This window comes from Strongylocentrotus purpuratus, unplaced genomic scaffold (assembly GCF_000002235.5).
Source record: "Strongylocentrotus purpuratus isolate Spur 01 unplaced genomic scaffold, Spur_5.0 spur5_scaffold_3, whole genome shotgun sequence".
Classification (NCBI taxonomy): Eukaryota; Metazoa; Echinodermata; class Echinoidea; order Camarodonta; family Strongylocentrotidae; genus Strongylocentrotus; species Strongylocentrotus purpuratus.
The window spans coordinates 29,378,862-29,402,769 of record NW_022145609.1 but is presented as its reverse complement, the minus strand read 5'-3'; the positions used below and the strand labels follow the sequence as shown (position 1 = coordinate 29,402,769).

Genomic DNA, 23,908 nt, shown 5'->3' with positions numbered 1-23,908 from the left:
TCATAGTTTGAAAACCTAAATTATTCACACTTATACAGCAGAAATCCATCCTTATATCAACTTGGTTTTAATAAAAGACAAAATATTTGAGGAAAATACAACTGAGGATCAGAAGTATTATGAATTTCTACAGTTGTGATCAGTTACATGAAGTCACCAATTTGGTAAGTATTCAATTGCAAGCAGCTCTCTATTTTTTTTTCTTCATAAAACATATTTCTAAATAAAAAAAAATATATAAACATCTATTTCTTGGTTATATAATGAAAAGATCCATTTCACTGAAAGGGATTTTAAAACAAAGTGTCCTTACATATGTCTCGGGCACAAATTTGACAGCATATTTTCTACGGAGAAATTTCAATATGAAACATGGATGCATGCTAGCAAGGGAAATCATGTGGAGTAGCAAAATTCAGGTGTGATTGGTCACAACTTAAAAATTTAAAACTTTCTGTCTCTTCAAACTGTCACTGATCTGTTTCTCTCATTTTTGCTCTTATTGAAACCAACTTGATGACGGGTGGGCTCGGACTTTAAAGAATGCAGAGGTGTCAAAGGTTGGGGGTTCAAGCCCCACTGCAGAACTAAGTGTCCTTGTGCAATGTAATGTGATTGAGAGTATGTGCCTGCAGAACAGTGATATTATATAAATGATGCATGCAAATGAGTTCATGATCTATCCACACTCAAGTTATGGCTGTATGTATCTATTATAGAAAGCCATCAGGCTGAGCATGACAGGTGCATAAACAAGAGAAAAAGATCTTATAATGTTCACATGAAAACATACATCATTTGTTTTATTAATACAACAAAACCCCTAGATTCTTGCTATTTGACGGAAAATGAATTCATTTCACAACTGTTTTGTGTCATTATTGCTGACAAAATTTAATAGTCTTACTTTAGCATGCACACGGAGATGCACAGTGCTACGTGCTGTGCATCACTTAGTTAAAAAATCATTGGAAAGTACTGGAAACTATTGCATGCCTTTTCAGGCACATGTGATAGTCTCAGTAAATGAATCACATGTGACCGCATGTGACCAATCAGTTGATAAGGATCTAGAAGTGAGTAGTTGAAAAGAGAATGTTTGTCTCACCTGCTCTTTCCTCGAGACTGGAGTGGTTAATCTTACATCTAGTCTGTTGTTGTACTGAGCTAATGAGACGTGATGATAATGGTTGATTAACTCCACCACTGAATGAAACCGGAGCGGCTCGGAGAAACCATACATGCGGTTCTTGTGGACGATCTTGATAAGTTTGTTGCTGCCACCATGCCTATGGGTACAACAAGAAAAAAAATACAACATTAATAAGTTCAATTAGCTTATATTCTATAGATGACCATGAAGGTCATCACAATTAACCTTGGTGATCTGTACATTTCTTTTCTCAGGGATTCTCAGGTTTTAAATTTTACATCCATATGACTTGGTAGTATGATTAAGAGAGTTGCTAAAATCGTAAGTTAAAGGTACTATGTCCCATTTGCAGGCCAAAAAAATGAAAAAGTTAAATTCCAACTGCATTTGAAAGATAATACTAATTTAAGACTTTCCTAAAAAAGGTGGGGCTTGAAAACGTCTTCAAGTGGGAAAATAACGACTTTTAGTTGTCAAATCAACTTTAGGGCTATAGAGTCCAAAAGTAATAGTCTTGATTTTCAGACAATTGTACCGAATGGTCATACGTTTTATGCTGCGCAAAGATTTAATCAGTTTAATCTTGGCCATCACAAGAAGTGGGTTATTGATGTAGACAAATGCTCATGTACCCTTTACAACTCTTTTCATGTATGTTATTACCAAAGAAGACAAAAAGCCAGTCAGTCACTCAATAGTGTCTGACAGTGAAGTCTAGCAAGTAAACGGGTTTCCTTGCATAATTTGAATATGAGGACACTGCTAACGTTTAAATTTCACAGACAGGACATACATGACATAGTCATAATTCCTGCAAAGTTCTACAGAATTTGAGGTTGGCTGCAAAAGGGACATAGTCCCTTTAAAGTAATCACTGATATCTGCCATCCAAATGTCCACACTAAATAAAAAACTGTTTTATCATTTCAGTGTATTGTTCTCTTTTGAATAGTCTTAATTTTCATGAAATGAGAGAAATATTTTGGTTGAACTTTTGAATTTTTACCAACAGAGTGCCCCCGAGAAACCTGTTACTACACTATACAATGTACATTCCTCTTTAGCCATTGGAACCAGGGCCCGTATTCAACTCCATACTTAAGTACAAAATTTAAGCTTTTTACTTAGTATTTGGCTAAGATAAAATACTTAGCCAATGTTGGTATTCAATTCAAACTTTTTGCTTATTATTTTACCCTTAAATTAAGACAGCTCCTTACCAGACTTAAGCCAATTATTTGGAGGCCTTGATTGGCAGGCATATGGTTTTCTTACACAGTATTATAACCTGTGCACAACTACATGTATATTAGCGCGCATTTATTGCGCATTACTTTTGATTGACCGTGTGATGTCACAATGCTTATCAGTTAGTATTTTACTTAGATTTTGTCTTAAGTTATTATAAGTCTTAAATGCGATTTGAATAGGAGATAAGTAAATTACTTAGCTTACCCATTTACTTAGTAAATTTCTTACTAATGCGAAGTATTGAATTGAATACCGGCCCTGGTGATTCCTATATCAAGCCTAAGGGAATAACAGAATTCAGTTTATATCATAGCGCATCTACCCAAACGCTGTGTGTTCTGACAGGTGGGGTGTCCGAACAGATGATTTCAAACAGTAAATTGAAAAAGTTTCCATTCAATTTTTCAGAAACCTTAGGGAAAAAAATCACTTTGGACAATGTCATCAATGACGGTATTCACGGTGGTTAGTCCGTTTGATGCTTATTTTTCATTTAATCCAATGGCAAATGGACAAATGGACAGTGTCTGGATGCCCCCCCCCCCCCCCCCCCCCCCCCCCCCCCCCCCCGTTCTAATAGTAAAATTGAAGAGTTTAATTCCAAAAGGAGCTAAATCCACTTTTGATGAAAATTGAGTTATTGACATCAGAACATTGTTTACTTCAGAGCGCGTCTTTCAACATAAGTATTAACATAAATTTTGCAAACAATTATGAAAAAATGCACTTTCTCGTATCACTTGTCCATAGGCGCGTGTACAAAATCTGGTAAACAAATTCTTTTTTTCTCTGAAGTTACAAAAATGGATTTAGCTCCGTTTGGAATTAAACTCTTCAATTGTACAAAGAATGATAGCTGGACTAACCTGAGAGTAAGTGTATAGTTGCCAGGTTCTTGTTTGCTGTCTCTGACTAGAAATGTACCATCAGGCATGTCCTTTAACTTCTCGTTTACTTCCTCTCTAAAAGATGAAAACAAAAAAGAAAAAATCAGAACAATGAAAAAATCACAAACATCACATTGCAACAACAAAAAACCAAAAAAAGTTCTGTTTGTTTAAAGTAATGCTTGCATTTCCATAATTTGATTAAACAAATTCGTTTTAAAGGAATAGTTGAGTGTTGGTCAATACTCACATTAGCGAACGAAACTATGATCTAAACATAAAAAACATACAATAAATGTCTAAGAATGCATCATTGAAGATATAAATCCGAAATATTACATTAGAGTGAATTTATATGCAAAAAACCTGTTCGACTGCAAATGATTTTATTTATCAAAAATTTTACTTTCGAGGCGTGTTCAGTGTAATTGTATAGCGCCACCTCTCGGTCAAGCGGCAGCACACCGTGAATTTTCGCCAAGACGACGATCGGATATGGGCGTGCAAGTAATATCCGAACCATGTCTATAGCGCGCTGACTGATTTATATTGTACACATTATGGTATGCGAGGCCTGCACATAATTGCATGGTCTGTGGTACTGGTAGCGCTATTGTTTTTGAGCGCGATATGCGAATACTGTATGTGTATGTAGTGCGAGTACGAGTACGCTCGACCTAGTAGTAGTGTATGTGTATGTATTGTACGTCGTATGACCAAGGAGTTACTACACACTCCTTGGTATGACCCAGTTGATTACTTCTACAGTGTAAAGAAAGTGGCTTACTCTATCTATCAACCAATATGTGAGACAACGCAAGGGCAATTTTGTATTTCGTTTGTAGGAACAAAGCTGTGGAATGATCAGATGAAATTAGATTAAAAACATCGAGGTTATCTGTCCACCTACCTTCTATGTAAATGACGTGGGCCTTCGTTTTTCCTTTTATATTACTTGTCTTCCTTTTATAATATGTGAAGAGTTTCATTCCAAAAGGAGCCAAATCCACTTTGGGTACTTCTGAGTAAATTGCCTTTTTTATTTCTCCACTTTCCCTTTAGCCATGTATACCTTCATGTTGTTATATATGTTAAAGGTGTCACCCTGCATGGACCTGATTATCTGCCAATAATGATAAGAAAAAATCTTCCCTTCGGCTTTTCTGATGTTTACTAAATTTTTTGATTTTTTATTTTCGTGGATTTAGCTCCTTTTGGAATGAAACATGTTATTGTACCTAAAAAATAAAAAATAAATCATATTTTCTCAATAAAGTCACTGAAATTTTATTCAAATTTAGCAGCAAACCTTTCCTTTTAAATAATAATAGTGAAATCACACATAAATATAACCTTTCGAAAAGAAAGTAAACAACATTATTACAGTTTCATTCCAAAAGGAGCTAAATCCATTCAATTCCAAAAGAAGCTAAATCCATGTTTCATTCAAAAAGGAATTACTAAATCCACATTTTTTTTTGGCACATATCGCACGACAACCAAATGCCCTAAGATGTTGATACCCACTTTGATAGAAAAATAAGGTTTTACAAAATGGAAAAATACTAGAAGAGAAAAGGTAAGAAAGAGTAAAGACGGATTGAGGACGGTAAACCCCAAACAAGAGACTCAAAAGATCTACCCCAGAATCCTCTCACCGGCACCAGAGTTGCCTAGGCCAATGATGGCCGAGAAGATTGCGCAATGTACCGCGCCGGTCTGGCAGGAAGGTGCCAATTGCGGTGAGGGGTTTTCATGGACCAGTAGATCTGAGATTATATTATCCAAAAAAAAGAGATGAATATGAATTGACAAATAGTACCAAAAATAGAAGAAAAAAAAGAAATAAAGTGAAAGGCGTAAATATTCTAAAAAAGAATGAAACGCCGATAATACCAAACAACAACAACAACACAAAATCTAAAAATTTGATAGAAATCAGAAATAACTGGTGGATTTTTTGTCTTATCATATGTTATAGGTCCAGAGCGACACCTTTAACATATATAACAACATGAAGGTACATGGCTAAAGGGAAAGTGGAGAAATAAAAAGAAATAAATTAAAAAAAATATTAAAAATTGTTGTATCAGTAAACTATAATGAATAACAGTAGTGAATTAATTTAACATCTTACTTGATTCATACTTGTCCATAATGCAGTGTTTTTCAGTATTCTTATTTTGGTACTGCATGCAATTGTAAAGTTTAAAAAAAAAAGTGATTGTAACTTCTTGTAAATAAGTTGTGTTCTACAGTGCCTGTGTATTGCATGACCTACGTCAGTACGTGATAACTTGTAAATGTGTAAAGACATAAGATTTTAATATAATTATAGTAATGCTAAAATGAAGATACATAACATATTTTTATGGTGTACATTGAAAGCTTTATTCGGCCATAACTAACAGTTAAATTTACACAACATTATTGAGATGAATACAAATTATACTTGCTGTACTGAAGGCAATATTTAAACGTGATGTTGATTCCAACCATTGCATACAAACAGATCATGTGTATTAAAAAAGGCACATTTTTATTTAGCATCTATCGCTATGACAACTTTAAAGATGAAGTTGAGTTCTGGTCATGTGATTGTATTTTGAAAGAAACGGTGTGGAATCGACCAGAAAAGGTTGATCATCTAGCATATAAGAATTTGTGTGTATTGCAAGGCTCTGGAATCATCAAAATGATAAGAAAATTGGCCAAGTCTTGGTAACGTTACAAACACTGTACACAGAAAGATGTATATGGGACTACACGAACACATGGGGTAAAAATACTACCCGGATTTTTATGATGTTACATGACATATTTAGAATATGAAGGCATTTGAAGAGCCATGCTTTTCAGGGAACATGTCTTATCTGATGTTCTTCCACACTTGCATAATAAGAATGATAACGCTCACAAAATATTTTTCACCTCTTCCCAGAACTCAACCTTCTCTTTAACCGTCGTCATTAAGAAGGAGCAATATACTTTATTTGTATACCACCATGTCTTGTTACTTATTAGTTACTGCTTATTTATATACATCTTATCTTGTGTCTTTCATAAAAACTTGACATACTCTATAGGCAATGTGTAGATAAGTTTACCAAAGAAAAGTATCTATAACAGTAATGTTTCTACGCGCTTGACAAATATACCATTACCCCGGTCATTTGATTCAGTGCTTGCCCGCACACAATGTTTTGACTAGTACGTGATCATACAAATTTTGCCGAGAAACTGCCTACTAATTGATATATTTGGTAAATTATTATATCTATTTGGACTTGATAGATATAACGCATGTGTCGCGCACTTGTGCGTAGTCCCATATACATCTTTCTGTGTACAGTGCTTGTAACTTTACCAAGACTGGGCCAATTTTTTTATCATTTCGATGATTCTAGAACCTTGCAGTACACACCAAGACTTATATGCTAGATGATCAACCTTTTCTGATCGATTCCACAACAATCCTTTCACAATGCAGTCGCATGACCATAACTGGTTTTATCTTTTAAGTTTCACATCTTACTTTATATATAAATGCTTTAAAAATTGTCTGAGTGATTCTTTTCCTTAATGTGTACGAGTATACATGTATACATACTCCATATCGATCTCAAATCCTGAATCATATCAGTTTCAGCACAAAATTAAGTATAGTTAGGTACATATATGTCTTTCATCTTCCCTAATGCTCGACTATGAATATCACCTCAAGTGATTAACATCCAACATAAGGTTTTTCAAAAAAATAGCACAGACATTTCAAAACTGGTCATGTCCTATACGCACACAAAAGACAATTCTGCGTTGTGAGTACTGAGTTTCATATGAATCGATCAAACTACTTCCAATAGTTTGCTCACATACTTATTTTACACACTGCACATGCATTGAGTTTTATACTGTTATTATAATGCCTCATCAAAGATACCAAAACTATAAAATTGCTAAAACTTGGAAAGAATATGCTCCACAAGATTATTAAAACAAAATTGTATTCTTTGTGCAAAGCTTGGTTACCATGGAGGTACCTTAACAGACAGACACAACAAATGTGTCTTGCACACCCTCGGGTCAATCGGTATACCAAGTTTTATTACAATTTGCAAAAAAATTTGACCCAGTTTTTTACAATAGACCAACAGAAAGACTCGCCTGCCCAACTGTATCCTTATTCCTTTATACACCCTTTCAAACTACAAAGTAGTTACAGGCAGCATATCTCTTGATGGTATAACCTTGAACCGCAATACTTTGGCGTTGAGCTGATTCACGTTCATTGATTCAAATGATGCATGAAACCAACTGTTTTGCTGTCTTGTGATCATTTCTCTTTTTCGCTTGCATTATTTTAGTCACATTGATTGCATTAAATAAAAAATGAAGACTATTTACAATAAGATATTCTACAAATCTTTCTTCTGTCCATGTTGATTTTCAACAGGTTCCGAAGTATAGTCTTTTTCATGATCGACTGTCACCTCAGTTACATGCACAGTCACTAAAACCAAACACATTGTTGACTCATGGTTTGACCTCTTGGCTGTAAATTTTATAATTACTACCGTAACTTCTTCAAGGAATATAGGTTGCCAAATAGATACAAATTGAAATATCCACCATTTCCACATGAGCAAGCACTGATTTTATCACAAATTATGAATTGTATAAATCACATAGAGCTTTTATACACTGATGTCACAATTTGTCTTTTATATTCCTACATTTCTTCCATTTGTAAACTTGCCAACCTCTTATTGTAATACAATATACAAGTGCCAAGCATGGTGGCTAATCTAGCAACAATAACAATTTATTTCTGGTACATGTATATCATGTGTTATGTGATTTTTTTTCTCCAGATAACCACATCCCCATGATCCCCAGGGACACTCTAGTATCAAGTTTGGTGGTATTTTGTCAAAGGGTCTCTGACATATCAAGAATACATGCTCGTAATGCTAAGCCATGCAATCTTTCACCTCCGGACCACAAAATCATTAGCAACCAAATGAGTCCAAAATGTTAAGTTCCAACCAATCCTCAAGATAGCCTAAAAACATGCCACATGGACAAATTAAATCGAGGCGATTAAGAGTCTTGCATGCAATCATGCAACAATGAACCTCATTTGACCTTTGACCTACTTATGTGACCTTCAACTCCAGAATATCATGGAGGCCAATAAAGGGCATCTACCAATCAAGTATGGTTACAAACAGATGTAGGGTTGGAAAGTTAGCAACCCTAATTGATTTTTGCAGGTAAGATTTCACATTAGACTTCATTCAAATTTGTGTACAGTCACGGAGGATGGACGGAAGGACGCCATTTGGATCCCTTAGTCTCTGCTCGAAAAAAAGCAGTTCTCAAGTCAGACAATCCCAAATGTTCACTACAGAGGATTACATGGATTTCTCTAATCGGCCTAGTCTCCTGGCTAGGATCACATCAACTTGTGGTGGAGGAAATGGTGCAAGCCGGGGCCTTGTGTGTCTAGGGTCATCAGGGAGCAGAACAGCCTTCGAGAACAGTGGTCCTTGGTCCTGTTCTCTGCGTTCCAGTATCGCACCGATGAGTCCTTGTACATACATGTAGGGGTAGGTCTTGGGGACCTTCTCCTTCCGGGCCACGTAGTTGTTGGCACGCTTTGACCATACTGCAACATATCTGTATCATAAAATAAAAGAACATGCAAAATGTAACAAGTTGCATTATATGCACACTCATTCTTGTCAATTGGAAATGATTCATATCTCTTAAAGATAAACTTGAGTTCTGGTAAAAAAAGAAAATGAATTCTCACAGAATCTAACGAAACTTACACTGAATGTTCAAGATTACAAATAAATGTCATGTGCCAAACAATTTTGGAAGAAAATGTATACTGGCTGAGTAATGAGCATAGAAAGATAAGGAAATCAGGGTAGTACTAGCCCCGACAGGCCGACACCATGTGTGTTGTCCCATATACATCTTTCTGTGTAAGTGATTGTTACTTTACCAAAACTCTGCCAAATTTATGATGATTTTGATGACTCCAGAACCTTGCATTACACACCAAGTATATTATTACACTGAATCCAAGTCCGCATTTAGGGTCCAAAATCAGCAGCATGATTGACAAACCATCAGCTTACAGTCCGTCATCTACATAATTTAGATGTGCGTCGTGTACAGGGACAACTTCTTTAGATGACGTCATATTTTGGCGATTTAAAAGGGGCGTTCCCAGGAAGGACAATTAGATATTTAATAATTTCCCCAAAATTGATAAATTTCATGGGAAAGAACTGCCAATTCGGATTGCCCTGTCCAACTACACAGGGAAAACAAAAAATCATGTTTTTTTTTTTTACTCCACCCACTTTGGATTGCCTTGTCCATCTAAAAAAAAATGTACAAATAAAAATAGGAAAAACAAGAAAGAAAAGAAAACCTTTTTTTCTTTCTTTCTAATTTCCACTCACTTTGTATTGCCTTGTTCATCAATCTGGTCGGGCCTGTCCTTGTGTGCCATGTAGTCGATGACCGCAAGCAAATTCCTTGCCCGGTTTGCTGGGTAGCTGGATGGATAAGACAAACAATTGGTATTACCACTACCATGATGAATGAATAGTAAATGCTTTAGACAAATCTCAGACTCATTGGCCCGTAGTCACAAAGGAGGTTTGTAGGAGGTTTGTACAAACCATGGTTTGACGATGGTTTACATCTATGGAATGCTGCTCGCATACCGTAAATTGTAAATTAACATTGTTAACAAGTATGGAGTTTACATTCCTTCTCCATCAGTTTACAAATGGCATTCCATAGATGTAAACCTTGGCCAAACCATGGTTTGTACAAACCTCCTTTGTGAATACGAGCCATTCACTTCAGTTCTGGATTTGTGTTGTAAATTATTGACTCTTAATTAAAGGTAGTTACATTTCCCTGCTACAACCACTCCAACTTGACTTAACATCAGGTACCGACACAAGTACGATACAAAGTCTGCTGTTTCAAGACTCTGCATGCATCCAAAAGTGATTTCAGCATTTATATAGATGTCATTCATAATTTCTCATTAACTTTGCTATTTGCTTCAAAATATGATATTGTAACTGTAACCGTACTGTAATGATATGTTTCAACTTTTCCACAGACAATCTTACTTCAAACATACAAAATGATACTAAAAATACTTACTCAAAGGAATACCGCTTGGAAGCATACATCAGTATATGGTTGTGGAAACACTCGAGCATGCTGGTGTGCCTAAGGAATTATGAAAACAAAATAAAAACTGATATAAATGATAGGGCATTTCATTATTTTCATACCACAAAATCAATATTGAAAATCCCATGTCATACACATGAGCAAATAAGATGCATTATCTTGACCTGCTGATATGTCCCAATTTTATAGGTCATAACCAAAAAAGAGCTCAATCTTGCAAACATGTACGTAATGAACGCATTCTCATTAAATTCCTCTCAATTTACAGAGCCTTTCGTACATGTATACAGAATCCTACCTGAAGCGAGCAAATCAGCAGAGTAGGCCAAGTTCTCCATGAATTTGCGGTCAAAGGTGACTTGTACTATTCACCTGCTAATTCCCCTACTGCTGCTTGGAATTTCTTCGCTGGGGATGGATTGTGTTGTCTGTTCTTCATATCTGTAAAAAGTGAAGAAACGAAAGTCATTCACAAAGTAAAAAACATTCAGATTTTAAATCACCAAAAGAAATTATTTTGAAGATGGCATTCTCTAATAATTATCACAGCTAGCCAGATTTGGAATTTGCATGACTAATAACTGATGCATTGGTTCTCTGTCATGTATGTGAAGTTGAGACACTCTTTGGTAGAGATAAATATAGATGAGACAGTCACATCTCAAGCAAGCTATAGTATAACCTTGTCGACTTTTAAAAAGAGCAGGATGTTTACCCGGTTGACTAGCCCTGCACGTCATCATTACAAAGAAAACTGCAGTTGTAACGAGGGACATTAAAGGTAGGGTCTATTACAAAGTTTTGGGAAATTTTGAAAATTGGGTGGATAGTGATTCTTTACAATTTTGATATATTTGGATGCCCCTGTGGAAGTATTATAAGCACTAGAAAATTTAGCTCCTAAAACACTTCTGCTTTCGAAAAAAATTGAATATAAAAATTTACCGGTGCTCCCGGTAAATTTTGATAAATTTAAAATAGCGCCTACGGTCGTACAACGGTAGCTGCTAGTGCTACCATAAAAATCCCGGAATATGTAGTTGTGATATATAATTTCAAAAAGGTAATAGCCAATCGGTCAATTGTAGCTTGTTGTATAGCTGAATTAATATATTGACCTTGAGAGAGAGTTATAGTATACCCCATAAAGAGATTATTATTTACAATTTCATCACTTTAGACTCGATTTCAACGCGACAACGTTCACTGAATATTGTAGGATCGCATAGACCTATGCTTCCAATATTTTCATTTGAACCAAATTCATCCGGAGGTCTAGTGGAGCCAGACGTAGTCTCAGTGGAACAACCGACGATATAGAGACTGAAGCTTTCGGTCTACTGTAGACCTAGGCTAGACTATCAATATCATATGATTCATGAAATCTGAATTAAAAATCCAAGGCAAGAGATAACAAAACGTAATTTCTTAAATTTGCCGATTTCATGCATCTAGTCTCTAGACTAGATCAAATTAAAACGGTAGGCCTACCCAATGCAGTGGGGCGTATATCATTTCAACTTACCTCTCAGTGAGCTGGCATGTCTATTGCATCCTCTAGACTCGGCAACGAGAAGGCCGCCTGCAGCTCGCGAAGTTTCTCCGCCGTACCCTGGCCTTGTTCACAGCCACTCCCGCGCCTCCTCTGGGCCGGATGGTCGAGCTGCCATTGCTTGTTTCTCTCCTTCCTCTTACCGTCTTACTTAGTCTTATTCCGATTTAGCGTAGCCTTAGCCTTGTCCTTAGGCTTAGCACTAGCTGAGTCCGAGTCGGCCATCGTCCGTGACCTCGAGCTCCTTTTCCAATCTCGATCTCGTTATCGTATTTCAATCAAAGCTTGTCTGTAGCTGTCTAACGTTCGATCGGCGCCGGTGATAATCTGATATGAGCTGTGTGTGTTATACTTTACGTGAAAGCAGCGTATTGGAATTGATCAGCTGTACTGTATTACTAGCGCGCGGTCGGATACCCGCCTGCTAGCTAGCTACCTGTAGTACTGTACGTACCAACGAACTCAAACACTCGTTGTAAATACGCTGGTTGTTAAATGACATAGAGGGAGCTAAACACGTAAATTCAAAAAATAAATCGTCGAAAGTCAAAAGTGATGTCCGGACGTCAAACACTTTTATATAATGTTTTGAAAGCAAATTGCACAACAATTAGAGCATTTGATTTGGAATTATTATCATCTCCCATGTTTTTTTCGATGATCTTTCATATGGTACTGAAATAAACCAAATCTGTTTTGGAGGGGCACTTTGGAAATTACCAATACTCAACTATACCTTTAACTCCAAGACTCCAAGACGATCAGTCATGCACAAAGAAGATGAAAGACTTGATGCATGGCTGATCATCAACGAAACAGAGTTAAGTCTTTTGTCAACTCTATATTTTGCTACGGCAGTTAGCCATTTAAACAAATTTGTTTAATAAAATTAAGGAAATGCAAGCATTACTTTAACTTTAGCATTACAAACAGAACTTTGTTATTCCTGGCTAATTTTTCCTGATTGAGGTGTCATATGAAAGGGCAGAAAATGAACTTTCTAGAAATGTGATTTTCTCTTTGAAATTCAGATACCGCCCGCCAAATGACTTTTTGGTTTCTCTCTTCAAATTGTTTTTAATCACTCATGCATGAGATATGCATCATATGAGTTGCATCGAATAAAAGAGGAGGATCTAAGCTTTACAAATATGTGTCATTTATTAATCATAGTTGTGATTAAGTTATGATAAACATCGATAAATCTCGGTTTCGTTTTTTGTGGGACTCACTGTATAGAGCACCAAGCAGCAATATCTTCATCCCATCAAAATCAACAAAATACAGTCGAGTCATCAGAGAGTTACTTTCTCATTTTCCTTTTTATTTATTGTTTATGTTGAGAAAATCACAAATGACAAGTTACAAAAAAAAGTCAACCTGGAAACTATGGCTGGTATTCTTAAATATTGACCAAAGCAAGGACTAATCCCTGACTAATTAAAAAAGAGATCGCATAAAAGCATCTGCAGTATTAACTATAAAGGAACAGAGGTATAAAGTTAAAATATACAAAAATGATAGAACAATCAATTATATGCCAAATTAAACATATATGTTTTGAAATTATTTTTAAACACTTCAACTGGTCTACAATGATATACATGTAGGCATATCTTGAGGCATTCCGGGGCAAAGGTTCTCTCCCCACTTTATAGTATTGAGCTTAGGAAGAACAAGAAATCCAGAGTTTTTAGAGCGTAAAGATCTGGACAGAACGTAAATATATTCATCAAAGTAATATTGTACTGTGGAGCAGAGCCATGGACACAATGAAATAAAAGCAAAAGAATATAAGAAGATAAGATAATGTTTACCTTGATATACTTCCCCAGTACCATTCAGCATCGTTTAGAGACTTTGGGTAGTCGGTGCTACCGGTGCTGATATAATCACCTGGGCTCTTCCTAGGGGGAGGCTCTGAATAACAAGAAGATAGAAATATTCAATTCATTTCAATTTTATTTCTCTTTCCAACAAAACATAACAAATCAATTATAATCATTTACAACAGTTAAGGAATACATAGTGGACACTAAGGCCTATCAAATACAGGTCATCCGATTGCATTGTGAAAGAAAAGGTGTGGAATGGATCAGAAAAAGTCGATCATGTAGCATGTAAGTATTTGTGTGTACTGCAAAGTTCTGGAGTCATCAAAATCATAATAAATTTGGCCCAGTCTTGGTAAAGTAACAAGCACTGTACACAGAAAGATGTAGATGGGACTACACAAATGGTGTCGGGGTTACCTACCTTGATTTCCTTATCTTTCTATGCTCATTACTCAGCCAGTATACATTTTCTACCAAAATTGTTTGGCAAATGACATTTATTTGTAATCTTGAACATTCAGTGAATGTTTTGTTTGATTCTGTGAGAATTCACTTTAAAAAAACAACCATAACTCACATTTATCTTTAACAGTACATGAACATCATATACTTCATCATAAATACATGTACGAGTGTGCAGATAATATTGCATAATGCAATTTCAAGAATAGATGTACATGTATCTGAATGTTCTACTACTGCATGCATCACAGAAAAGTGGAATGATATGTTTTCTTTATGATGAGGTTATGGGTTGATTTGGTTGTAAAATGTAAACCATTAAAGTCATCATTTAACAATGTTAAATCTGAGATGCATGGCCCTACCTTTACGTGTAATCAGTGTCTGTAATATGGTGAATTATTGGAGCCTTAGAAAAAATGCGCTTCAAAATGATCATGAAGTGCCTTAAAAAAAAGTAAAAATATTTGAGTAACCGGTTTTACCATACTCATTTTCCCCATTAGACTGTAATGTTATAAAAAACCGTTAGGAAAACGAAAAATGAAATTTTGATTTCCAATCATTAATATCTTGATAATCAGACAGGCGATCGGCTAGTAAAAGTCACAGGATACCTGACTGACCTAAAGGTTATGAATTATGATTGCAGCATGAGCTAAATTCAGGATTTTGTTCAGAATCTGAGGCAAAGATACCCCATCCCTTTAAGAATTTATTTGTCTCTCTATTCCAATATGTGGCTTCATGAATGCCCGTCGGGGAGGAACCCCTCGAGTGTCAAGCTGGTTTCAATCATAAATCACTGATCTAACATTTCATTACAGAAAGATTCAATGGGCATGCCATATACAGCCAATTAACCTTTGAAATCCAACAACACTCCAATAAAAAATAATTCTCTTCTCCTTGTAGTATTAGAGTTACAACTCTTGCCTTATGTTGACCGACTGTATTAATGAACAAATAATGAAATCTCATACAGCGTAAACAAACTAGATCCTCTTCCTTGTTCGAAAAGTATCAAACAGCACATTCATACTGTTTATGTTTTCAGGTCTAGCAGCCAACCTCTGATGCTCAATGGTGAGAATACCAAGATGTTTTCATCAGTTGATTTGCACCAAAGATCCCATAATATAAACAATTTTATGACAGGGCAAGGAGGAGAAATGAAGTGTGGAAAAATACACATAATTTGGTGTCAATTGAGACGGAAAAGCTTATTCATTTTAAAGGGATCCGGTAACTTTGTCTCAGATTCTCAAACAAAATCCCAGATTTAGCTCATGCTGCAATGATAATTATAAACCTTTAGGTCAGTCAGGAAGCCCATGACATCGTAACCAAATTTCACGTTTTCCTAACAGTTCCCATAACACTACAGTCGATTGGGGGAAACGAGTATGGTAAAACTAGTCACTCAAAGATTTAAAAAAAAATTTGAGGCACTTCTTGATCATTTTGAAGCACAACTTTTTTAGGGCGTCAATATTACACCATATCACAGACACCCATAACACGTAGGGCCGTGCATCTCAGATTTAACATTGTTAAACGATGCCCTTAACCTTTGGTAAACTTTAAGTTGGTACATATGTGATAAGTTACCTGGTGCATCTTCCTCCGATGTGTTGCCCCATCTTCCGTGTTCAATCAGAGTGTTCACAATCTCCTTGTGATCATTCGTATTCCGGATAACATTTCTACAAACATCAACAAACAAACAACCCTCATTATAATCTGATGTCCTTCAATTTTACAGTTCATAACTATGTAGATATGTACATCAAAGTATTTCAATAGTTAAATATCATGATATTATACCAGGAAAATATTATTATTATTTCAATATTCTGAAACCAATATGTATATTAAAAACATTAAGATACATGTACAATGGTAATGCATTCATAAAATGCATTTTGTATATGTAAGTAAATAATCATATGCATGTACCAGGTAGGCAAATGTATAAACATTGTAAAACGTTAATGTGATTCGTTTTTATGTTCTATGTGCATTGTAACTGTAAGATTATTGTACCTTGTAACAAAGCCAATGGACAGAGAATTTCAATGCATTACCGTGAATCAAAAAGATGAAATTATCATGAAAAGAAATGCCCAAGGCCTTTTATTGAACAAGTCAGAGTGAGAGGACAAACTATTATGTGAATGATCTCAAATGAGCTCTGGTACAAAGGTTAATTATCGCCCCGTAGCTCATTGCAACCTTGGTTCTTACATAGTGTGGATTTACCATGGCAACACAGAGTCTGAGAAATTAGGGTATGAAGATGACACTCGTTAGTAACATGTAGGTATTATACTGATCATACAGGTATGTTCAAACTAAATATAGCGGTGCCAGAAACTACTTGCTATCTTTAAAAAAATCTAAGTTAGCCTTGGAATCCATGCAGACCCTATTCTATGTGAGCACGTACAGGTCCGCCACGTAGTCTACTTATAAGTCGTTTTTATTGTTAATTGAAATGTATTTAAACTTGCGACATCTCTTAACAGAAGTAGTACCTGAAACTCATATTTTGAATACAGCTTAGCGACATGGAATCCCTAACACAGAGAGCGAATTATTAATAAAGAGATGAAACATAGATTGAAAATAAAAATAGACCTATTATGACGGAATAAAGCTCTAGAACAAGAATGCGGTGGGACTTTCCCTTTCAGGCTATTCACTTCATGTCTAGCTAGAAATAAAATATTACATCCATGTGAAACTGAAACTTACTATTAACAGGTTTATGGGAAAGCAAGGTCGTTTGTGTACCTACACTATTCTTAAAGAGATTTATGGGAGTCTTGGCATGTATCATAATTGTTTCATAATGTGAAAGAGGATGTCATCTAAGATACATTTCTGTAAGGATTTTTAAAACAAATGTGTTTGAAGTCAAATACTGATAAAAGAATACCAAATTTAGATTTTTCTGCTTACAGGTACAACAGAAAACCTCAATTATGTATTCTTTTATCAATATATGTCTTCAAGCACATTTTTTTTTTTTTTTTTTTTTTTCGGGGGGGGGGGGGGGGGGGAATCTTTGCAGAAGTGTGTCTTAATTGACATCCTCTACAACATTATGATAACATTTCAGTGAAAGTTTGCTCTCAATTTTTTGGCACATTTGGGGCTCCCAACACCTTAGAGGGGCTCTAACTGAATTAGAAGAAAATTGAGCTTACATGAGTTCATGTTGAGGGGGCCTAAGTAGTATATGACAGAAGACTGCCGCTAGGTGCCAGGCTTGAATCTGAGATGTAATTCGCTTGAAGTGAGCCATAAGGTAGTACAGAGTTGAATGGTGTGCTGGAGGAAGCTTCTCAACGCAGGCCAGCAAATTGGCAATGCGGACATGTTTGTCGACAGTTCCTGCAACCATGATATGAGCACATGAAGCAATCAAAGTTTAATCAAAGTTTGATCAGTTTCAATGAAATTGCAACATTGTTAAAGGTAATACAAAGTTTTGGTATGGGGTCATGAAGTTGGTTCAAATGAACATATTGGGAGCATATATGATCCTACAATATTCAGTGATCGTTGTCGTAGAATCTACCTGGGTGTATATAAAGTATTTTTAATGTGGCACAGAACTAATTCCTAATGTTTGCAGTTTTTAACATCAAATGTAAGTTTGTTTTGCGTTTTTTCTGTGTGAATTATTTGGTCATTACAAGAGCCCAAGACTATCTGCGAAGGCGGTATTGGTGTTATCATAGATCTTCAATTACAGATGAAGTTTTGTTGTGTTTGTGTGGTTGTATTGTGTAAGTAAAAAAGGTTGAATATTTAGCACATAAATATTGTAATCATCAAAATGATAAGATAATGAAATAGTCATGCAATAGTCATGTGTGTTATACACAGAAATGCATATGGGACAAAACAAACGTAGCATGAAAATTTGGTCCCATACCCTTTAAGTCCTTCTTGTCATATTTCAAATATGGTAGAAAATGTGTAGGGACTGAGTAATGAGCATAGAAAGATAAGGAAATCAGGGTAAGTAGGCCCGACACCATGTGCTTATTAAACACAGGTCACTATGTGCAAATGAGAGTTGTGGTCTTTATTGAAGATGATTTCCAGCAAGTTTTTGTGAGGTTGTTTTTATTTTACTAGTTCAAACAAACAATCTACTGCAGGATAAACAATCCAGAATGAATAATAGCCATGTTCTCTTGAACATACGATGCCCATACCAGAGCTCAAGAATAGCTTTAAAGATAATTTTCAGAAGATATTTGTTCCATGATTTTCTTCCACACTAACAGAACAAAAAAATGAGGAAGATGAGGGGGGCACACAGAGGTGGCGTTCAACAGGTACTAAAGGATCTTCCCTGATACTCACTATGTGCTGCTAAGAGACTGTCGTACATTTCAATTGGAATGACTGGATTAGGCAACAATAAGGAGGGGGGAGAGGGGGAGAGGGGAGGGGGCCACAAAGAGGTTCCCCTGGTACTAAAGGATCTTCCCTGATACTCACTATGTGCTGCTAAGAGACTGTCGTACATTTCAATTGGAATGACTGGATTAGGCAACAATAAGGAGGGGGGAGAGGGGGAGAGGGGAGGGGGCCACAAAGAGGTGGCGTTCCCCTGGTACTAAAGGATCTTCCCTGATACTCACTATGTGCTGCTAAGAGACCGTCGTACATTTCAATTGGAATGACTTAATTAGGCAACAATAAGGAGGGTCCGAGGGGGAGAGGGGGGGGGGGGGGGAGGGGGCTACACAAAAGTGGCGTTCCCCAGGTACTAAAGGATCTTCCCTGATACTTACTATGTGCTGCTAAGAGACTGTCGTACATTTCAATTGGAATGACTTAATTAGGCAACAATAAGGAGGGTCCGAGGGGGAGAGGGGAGGGGGGGGGGAGGGGGCTACACAGAAGTGGCGTTCCCCAGGTACTAAAGGATCTTCCCTGATACTTACTATGTGCTGCTAAGAGACCGTCGTACATTTCAATTGGAATGACTTAATTAGGCAACAATAAGGAGGGTCCGAGGGGGAGGGGGGGGGGGGGGAGGGGGCTACACAAAAGTGGCGTTCCCCAGGTACTAAAGGATCTTCCCTGATACTTACTATGTGCTGCTAAGAGACTGTCGTACATTTCAATTGGAATGACTTAATTAGGCAACAATAAGGAGGGTCCGAGGGGGAGAGGGGAGGGGGGGGGAGGGGGCTACACAGAAGTGGCTACACAGAAGTGGCGTTCCCCAGGTACTAAAGGATCTTCCCTGATACTCACTATGTGCTGCTAAGAGACCGTCGTACATTTCAATTGGAATGACTGGATTAGGCAAAAATAAGGATGGGGTCAAGGGGGAGAGGGGAGGGGGGCATACAGAGATGGCGCTCCCCAGGTACTTAAGGATCTTCCCTGATACTCACTATGCGCTGCTAAGAGACCGTCGTACATTTTGATTGGAATGACTGGATTAGGCAACAATAAGGAGGGGGGAGAGGGGAGGGGCCACACAGAAGAGGCGTTCCCCATGTTCTACAGGATCTTCCCTGATACTCACTATGTGCTGCTAAGAGACCGTCGTACATTTCAATTGGAATGACAGGATTAGGCAGTTCTCTGAGATATCTTTTGAGTACACCAGTGATGCAATGGACATCGGTATAACGGGATAGATCGACAGCATCGGGGTTCTCGTTGAAGCTGCGTTTGATATCGTTGACGGCTGACGTCGATGAAGATACTCGATATAAACCCCGCTCTCCAACACCTATCAGAACAAAACAAGGCCATATGAAATATTCAGTTCTTGTATAGCGCATATCACATAATATTATAACGTCCATATAAAATTAGGACATTTTTACCCTAGCTTTTGCCCTGGCAGCCGTTATCAGCACACAGTGCATTTCAAGGAATAATCCTTCCAGTTACCCATTTACCTCACCTGGGTCGAGTGTGGCAAATGTACATTAATGTCTTGCCAAAGGAAATTAGTGATCCCGGTGACATATCCACTCGACCAAGACACCTATAAACATCTCTCAACACGGCCTAAAACATTTGAAATCTAAAAGACTACAAGTCTGCTCTAAGACTGGATATTACTTGTCTTTTCAAAAATATCATTCACCTATATTCACTATTTTTATTGTTCTATTTACTGTTTTATTTTTTTTATTTTGCATTTCAGGATTGCAGTGTTTATACCGTCTTATTTTTAAGAAGCAAAAAATGATGACCATGACAAACTGAGAAAAGTAGTAAATTGTTAAGAACAAATCAAGAATGTTATGTATAAATGCAATAAACATGTACATGTCAATAAGCATTTCAGTTCTTTCTAATAATTCTATTAGAATCTTCAAGTAAAAATGTAATAACATCTCAACATGACTTTAAAAAAAAGTATAAATAAGTATGACGTTGTACCATCCAGAACTGCTTTAAGGTTATGAACTTGGAAATTAATTATTTGTCCCTTTCCACTTTGAAATCTCTCGGGAACAAGTGAGGTTTAGTCACTTCAGCACTCTTCTTGCAGCACAGACTGAAAAACAACTACCGTAGATGCGGTTTCTCTATCCAAATCACTTCTGACAACAAGGATCAAGGAATATTTTGTTCCCTTTACATTTGGCAGCTCAAGCTGGAGCGTCGGTCTGAGATGCTAAACTTCATTACTCTCCAAATGTCAGAAGGGGGGAAGGTCTTCCCGATCGAGGGCAGGATGTCCATATAATAGCCCCCATCCTGTTTTTGTCGCTGGCATAATTCACTTCGCCTCATCATGCTGGTTGTCTTTGAAACTGATCTTAGGTGAATATTTCCCTTCTCCCTTTCACTACACCTACATGTACATGTATTTCTCTCTCCTCTATCTTCTTCTTCTTCTCCTCTCTCTCTCTCTCTCTCTCTCTCTCTCTCTCTCTTTCTATCTTATACGTTTCTCTCATCTTGCTGTCTAATTCTATTTTTTTTCTCCACCCTCTCTCTTTCTCTCTTTCCATGTCAACCTCTCTTTTTCTCCAATTTCTTCTGATATACCCCCTTGCAACCACCCACCCCCCTCTCTCTCTTTCTCTCTTTCTCCCTCTCCCTCTCTCTCTCTCTCTCTCTCTCTCTCTCTCTCCATCTCTCTTTCTCTTCTCTCTCTCTCTCTTTCTCCTTTTCTCTCTCTTGCTCTCTCTCTCCTCTCGTTCTCCTTCCCTCTGTCTTTGGCCCTCGCTCTCTCCTTCTCTCTCTCTCTCCTTATCTTACCCTTTAAATCTATCAATCATACTCCCATCTTTCCATCTTTCTATTTCCAAAGAATGACGACATTATCAAAACAAGGATTGAAGTGCATTGAAAGTGTTTTTGATGTGACTAACCTTTGCTTTCTATCGCGTCTACACATTTGATGACAACAAGAGGCGCTTGTGAACGAGATGGATCAAACTGGTCTGCTAGGCTTTGGCTGAACACATTGGCTAAAAAAAGAAAAAAATGAAGAAAACAAAATCGCTATCAGCATTCACATACATACTGTACTGTCGATGAAAGAAGTTGAAAGATTGCATAAAAATCATTGTTTCTTGGATAGAAGAAAAAAAAAGAACAAGTTAGAGGGACAAATGCTACACAAGACATTATATCACTTCACAGATACAGGTACCGTAAAAATCTCCCTGTATAAGATGCACCCTTTTCCCGCCAATTCTTTTTTGAAAGCCGGGGGTGGGTCTTATACACAGGTACAAAACTAAAAGAAAAAAAAATGTGTCGATTTATGCCCCTTCACCTGGCGCTGTGCCTGGCAATGTCTCCCAACACATTCATACAAGGTGTGTTGACTCACCACTCAGAAACTAGAACAACACTACCTGTATGGGCAGGATTTCTGTCATCTTTAGTTTTAAAAACGACATTGTTACTATTATTTGTTTGTTTGTTTGTTTGTTTTGTTTATTTCCACTTTTTCATATCAATACAAAGAAACATACAAATAAATATAATGAATAACATGTAAGTTAGACAAAATTTGTTTCTAGTTTCTAGACCACTGTCGAAAGCGTAAATGCTTGTCATTTGCGACAAGTTCACAAGCACAATCGGCGCCTTCAACTACACCTCGCTGTAAAATAAAGGCCCTTCCTCGCGTGGGTTTTCTAACACGGACCAGACCATTAGGAAAACGCCAAATTTGATTTTGATTTCCAATCATTAATATCTTGATATTCAGACTGGTAAAAGTCATGGGGTTCCTGACTGACCTAAAGCTTTATAATTATGATTGCAGCATAAGCTAAATCCAGGATATTGTTTCAGAATCTGAAGCAATGTTACTGAATCATTCAAACAAGATAGGCTACTTACCACGTATAGCACTATCTCTCCTTGTTCTGATACCCGTTGGGTCACATCTAGGAAGACCAGTAGCTGCACATGTACGATGGAAGATAGATCCACAGTCTGTAAGAAACATACATTAGTAAACATTATATCCCACATACCAAGAATCTAACATGATTGGTCTATATGAGATCACATGACAAATTACCGGTATTGTATATCTTGACGGTCATAAACTATCACATTTTATATCACAGTCTCTCTTTTGCTGATAATTAATATTATATTCCACATACATGTACTACGAATCTTGCTCTACGGTTGGTCAAAAGTAAATCATGTGATGAAAGATAGTTAGCCCATCATTGATGGGAGAAGGAAAGTTCTTGCACTGTGTACACAGTGCAATGCACTTTCACTGAAGATAGAAGTACTATCTACACAGTGCAACGCACTTTGATTGTATACGCTGCGTATTGCTCTCCTCTTTAAGCGCTTTTAGTGTTAATACGCGAACTTTGGTCACGCGCAAACTATATGGTCACACCACCATACTGCATGCACTGTACGTATTGTACACTGTTTGCTAGCTGTTGATTGATGACTTGTTGCTCTAAAATGACGGAAGAAGTGAAATGTTTCCGATGCGGAATATAAAGCAAATAATCACCTTTTGGTTTCAGGCGATGGCAAACTATCACTTCCTCGGCAAACTGAATGTATATGCTATCTTTCCTCAGCTTCGCTTCGGAAAGATAGCTACATCACCTTCACCAACGGTAATTATTTGCTTAATAATAATAATGTCAACTTATAAAGCACACATATCCATTCTAAAAGACTGCTCAAGGCGCTCTGTACAATATCACAATAATTATACAATATTAAAACTAGGACATAAACAAATGGTGTTTAAGTTTCTTCTTAAATATTTCAATTGATGATGATTGTCTTTAATATTTGTGATGGTAAAGTTTTCCATAATTTGGGTGCAATTTTAGCAAAAGCCCTGTCCCCCCATTTGTTATTGGTTTTGGGTGTACATATGTAACCGATGCCACATAGACAATATACACTGAGAGCTAATGGGTTATTTTTAGGGCATTTGGTTGACTCATGTAGCACATGAGTGGGAAAAAAAACTATATATTTTGGAGAAAAAAACGTAATAATTCCGGGAAAAAACGTAATGGTTAGC

At 36.9% G+C, this 23,908-nt stretch overlaps 2 protein-coding genes across 2 annotated transcripts in view; both read right to left on the bottom strand.

Annotated features, from left to right (window-relative positions):
• The window catches only part of LOC588766 (phosphatidylinositol 3-kinase regulatory subunit gamma), a 46,413-nt gene that overhangs the window by 12,906 nt on the left and 9,599 nt on the right, over window positions 1–23,908 (bottom strand). The window contains exons 6-13 of the mRNA XM_030996834.1: window positions 22,735–22,830; window positions 21,750–21,848; window positions 19,937–20,146; window positions 17,586–17,772; window positions 15,985–16,079; window positions 13,894–13,996; window positions 3,271–3,366; window positions 1,109–1,289 (exon numbers count right to left, since the gene is read on the bottom strand). Coding sequence (XP_030852694.1) covers window positions 1,109–1,289; window positions 3,271–3,366; window positions 13,894–13,996; window positions 15,985–16,079; window positions 17,586–17,772; window positions 19,937–20,146; window positions 21,750–21,848; window positions 22,735–22,830 — 1,067 coding nt within the window. The remainder of the gene's footprint in view (window positions 1–1,108; window positions 1,290–3,270; window positions 3,367–13,893; window positions 13,997–15,984; window positions 16,080–17,585; window positions 17,773–19,936; window positions 20,147–21,749; window positions 21,849–22,734; window positions 22,831–23,908) is intronic.
• Window positions 6,875–12,817, bottom strand: LOC115928842. Its single transcript, XM_030996835.1, has 5 exons — window positions 12,050–12,817; window positions 10,823–10,965; window positions 10,492–10,560; window positions 9,771–9,866; window positions 6,875–8,970 (listed from the first exon to the last, which is right to left on the bottom strand). The coding sequence occupies exons 3-5, from the start codon at window positions 10,548–10,550 to the stop codon at window positions 8,706–8,708; spliced, it is 420 nt and encodes a 139-aa protein (XP_030852695.1). The 5' UTR covers window positions 10,551–10,560; window positions 10,823–10,965; window positions 12,050–12,817; the 3' UTR covers window positions 6,875–8,705.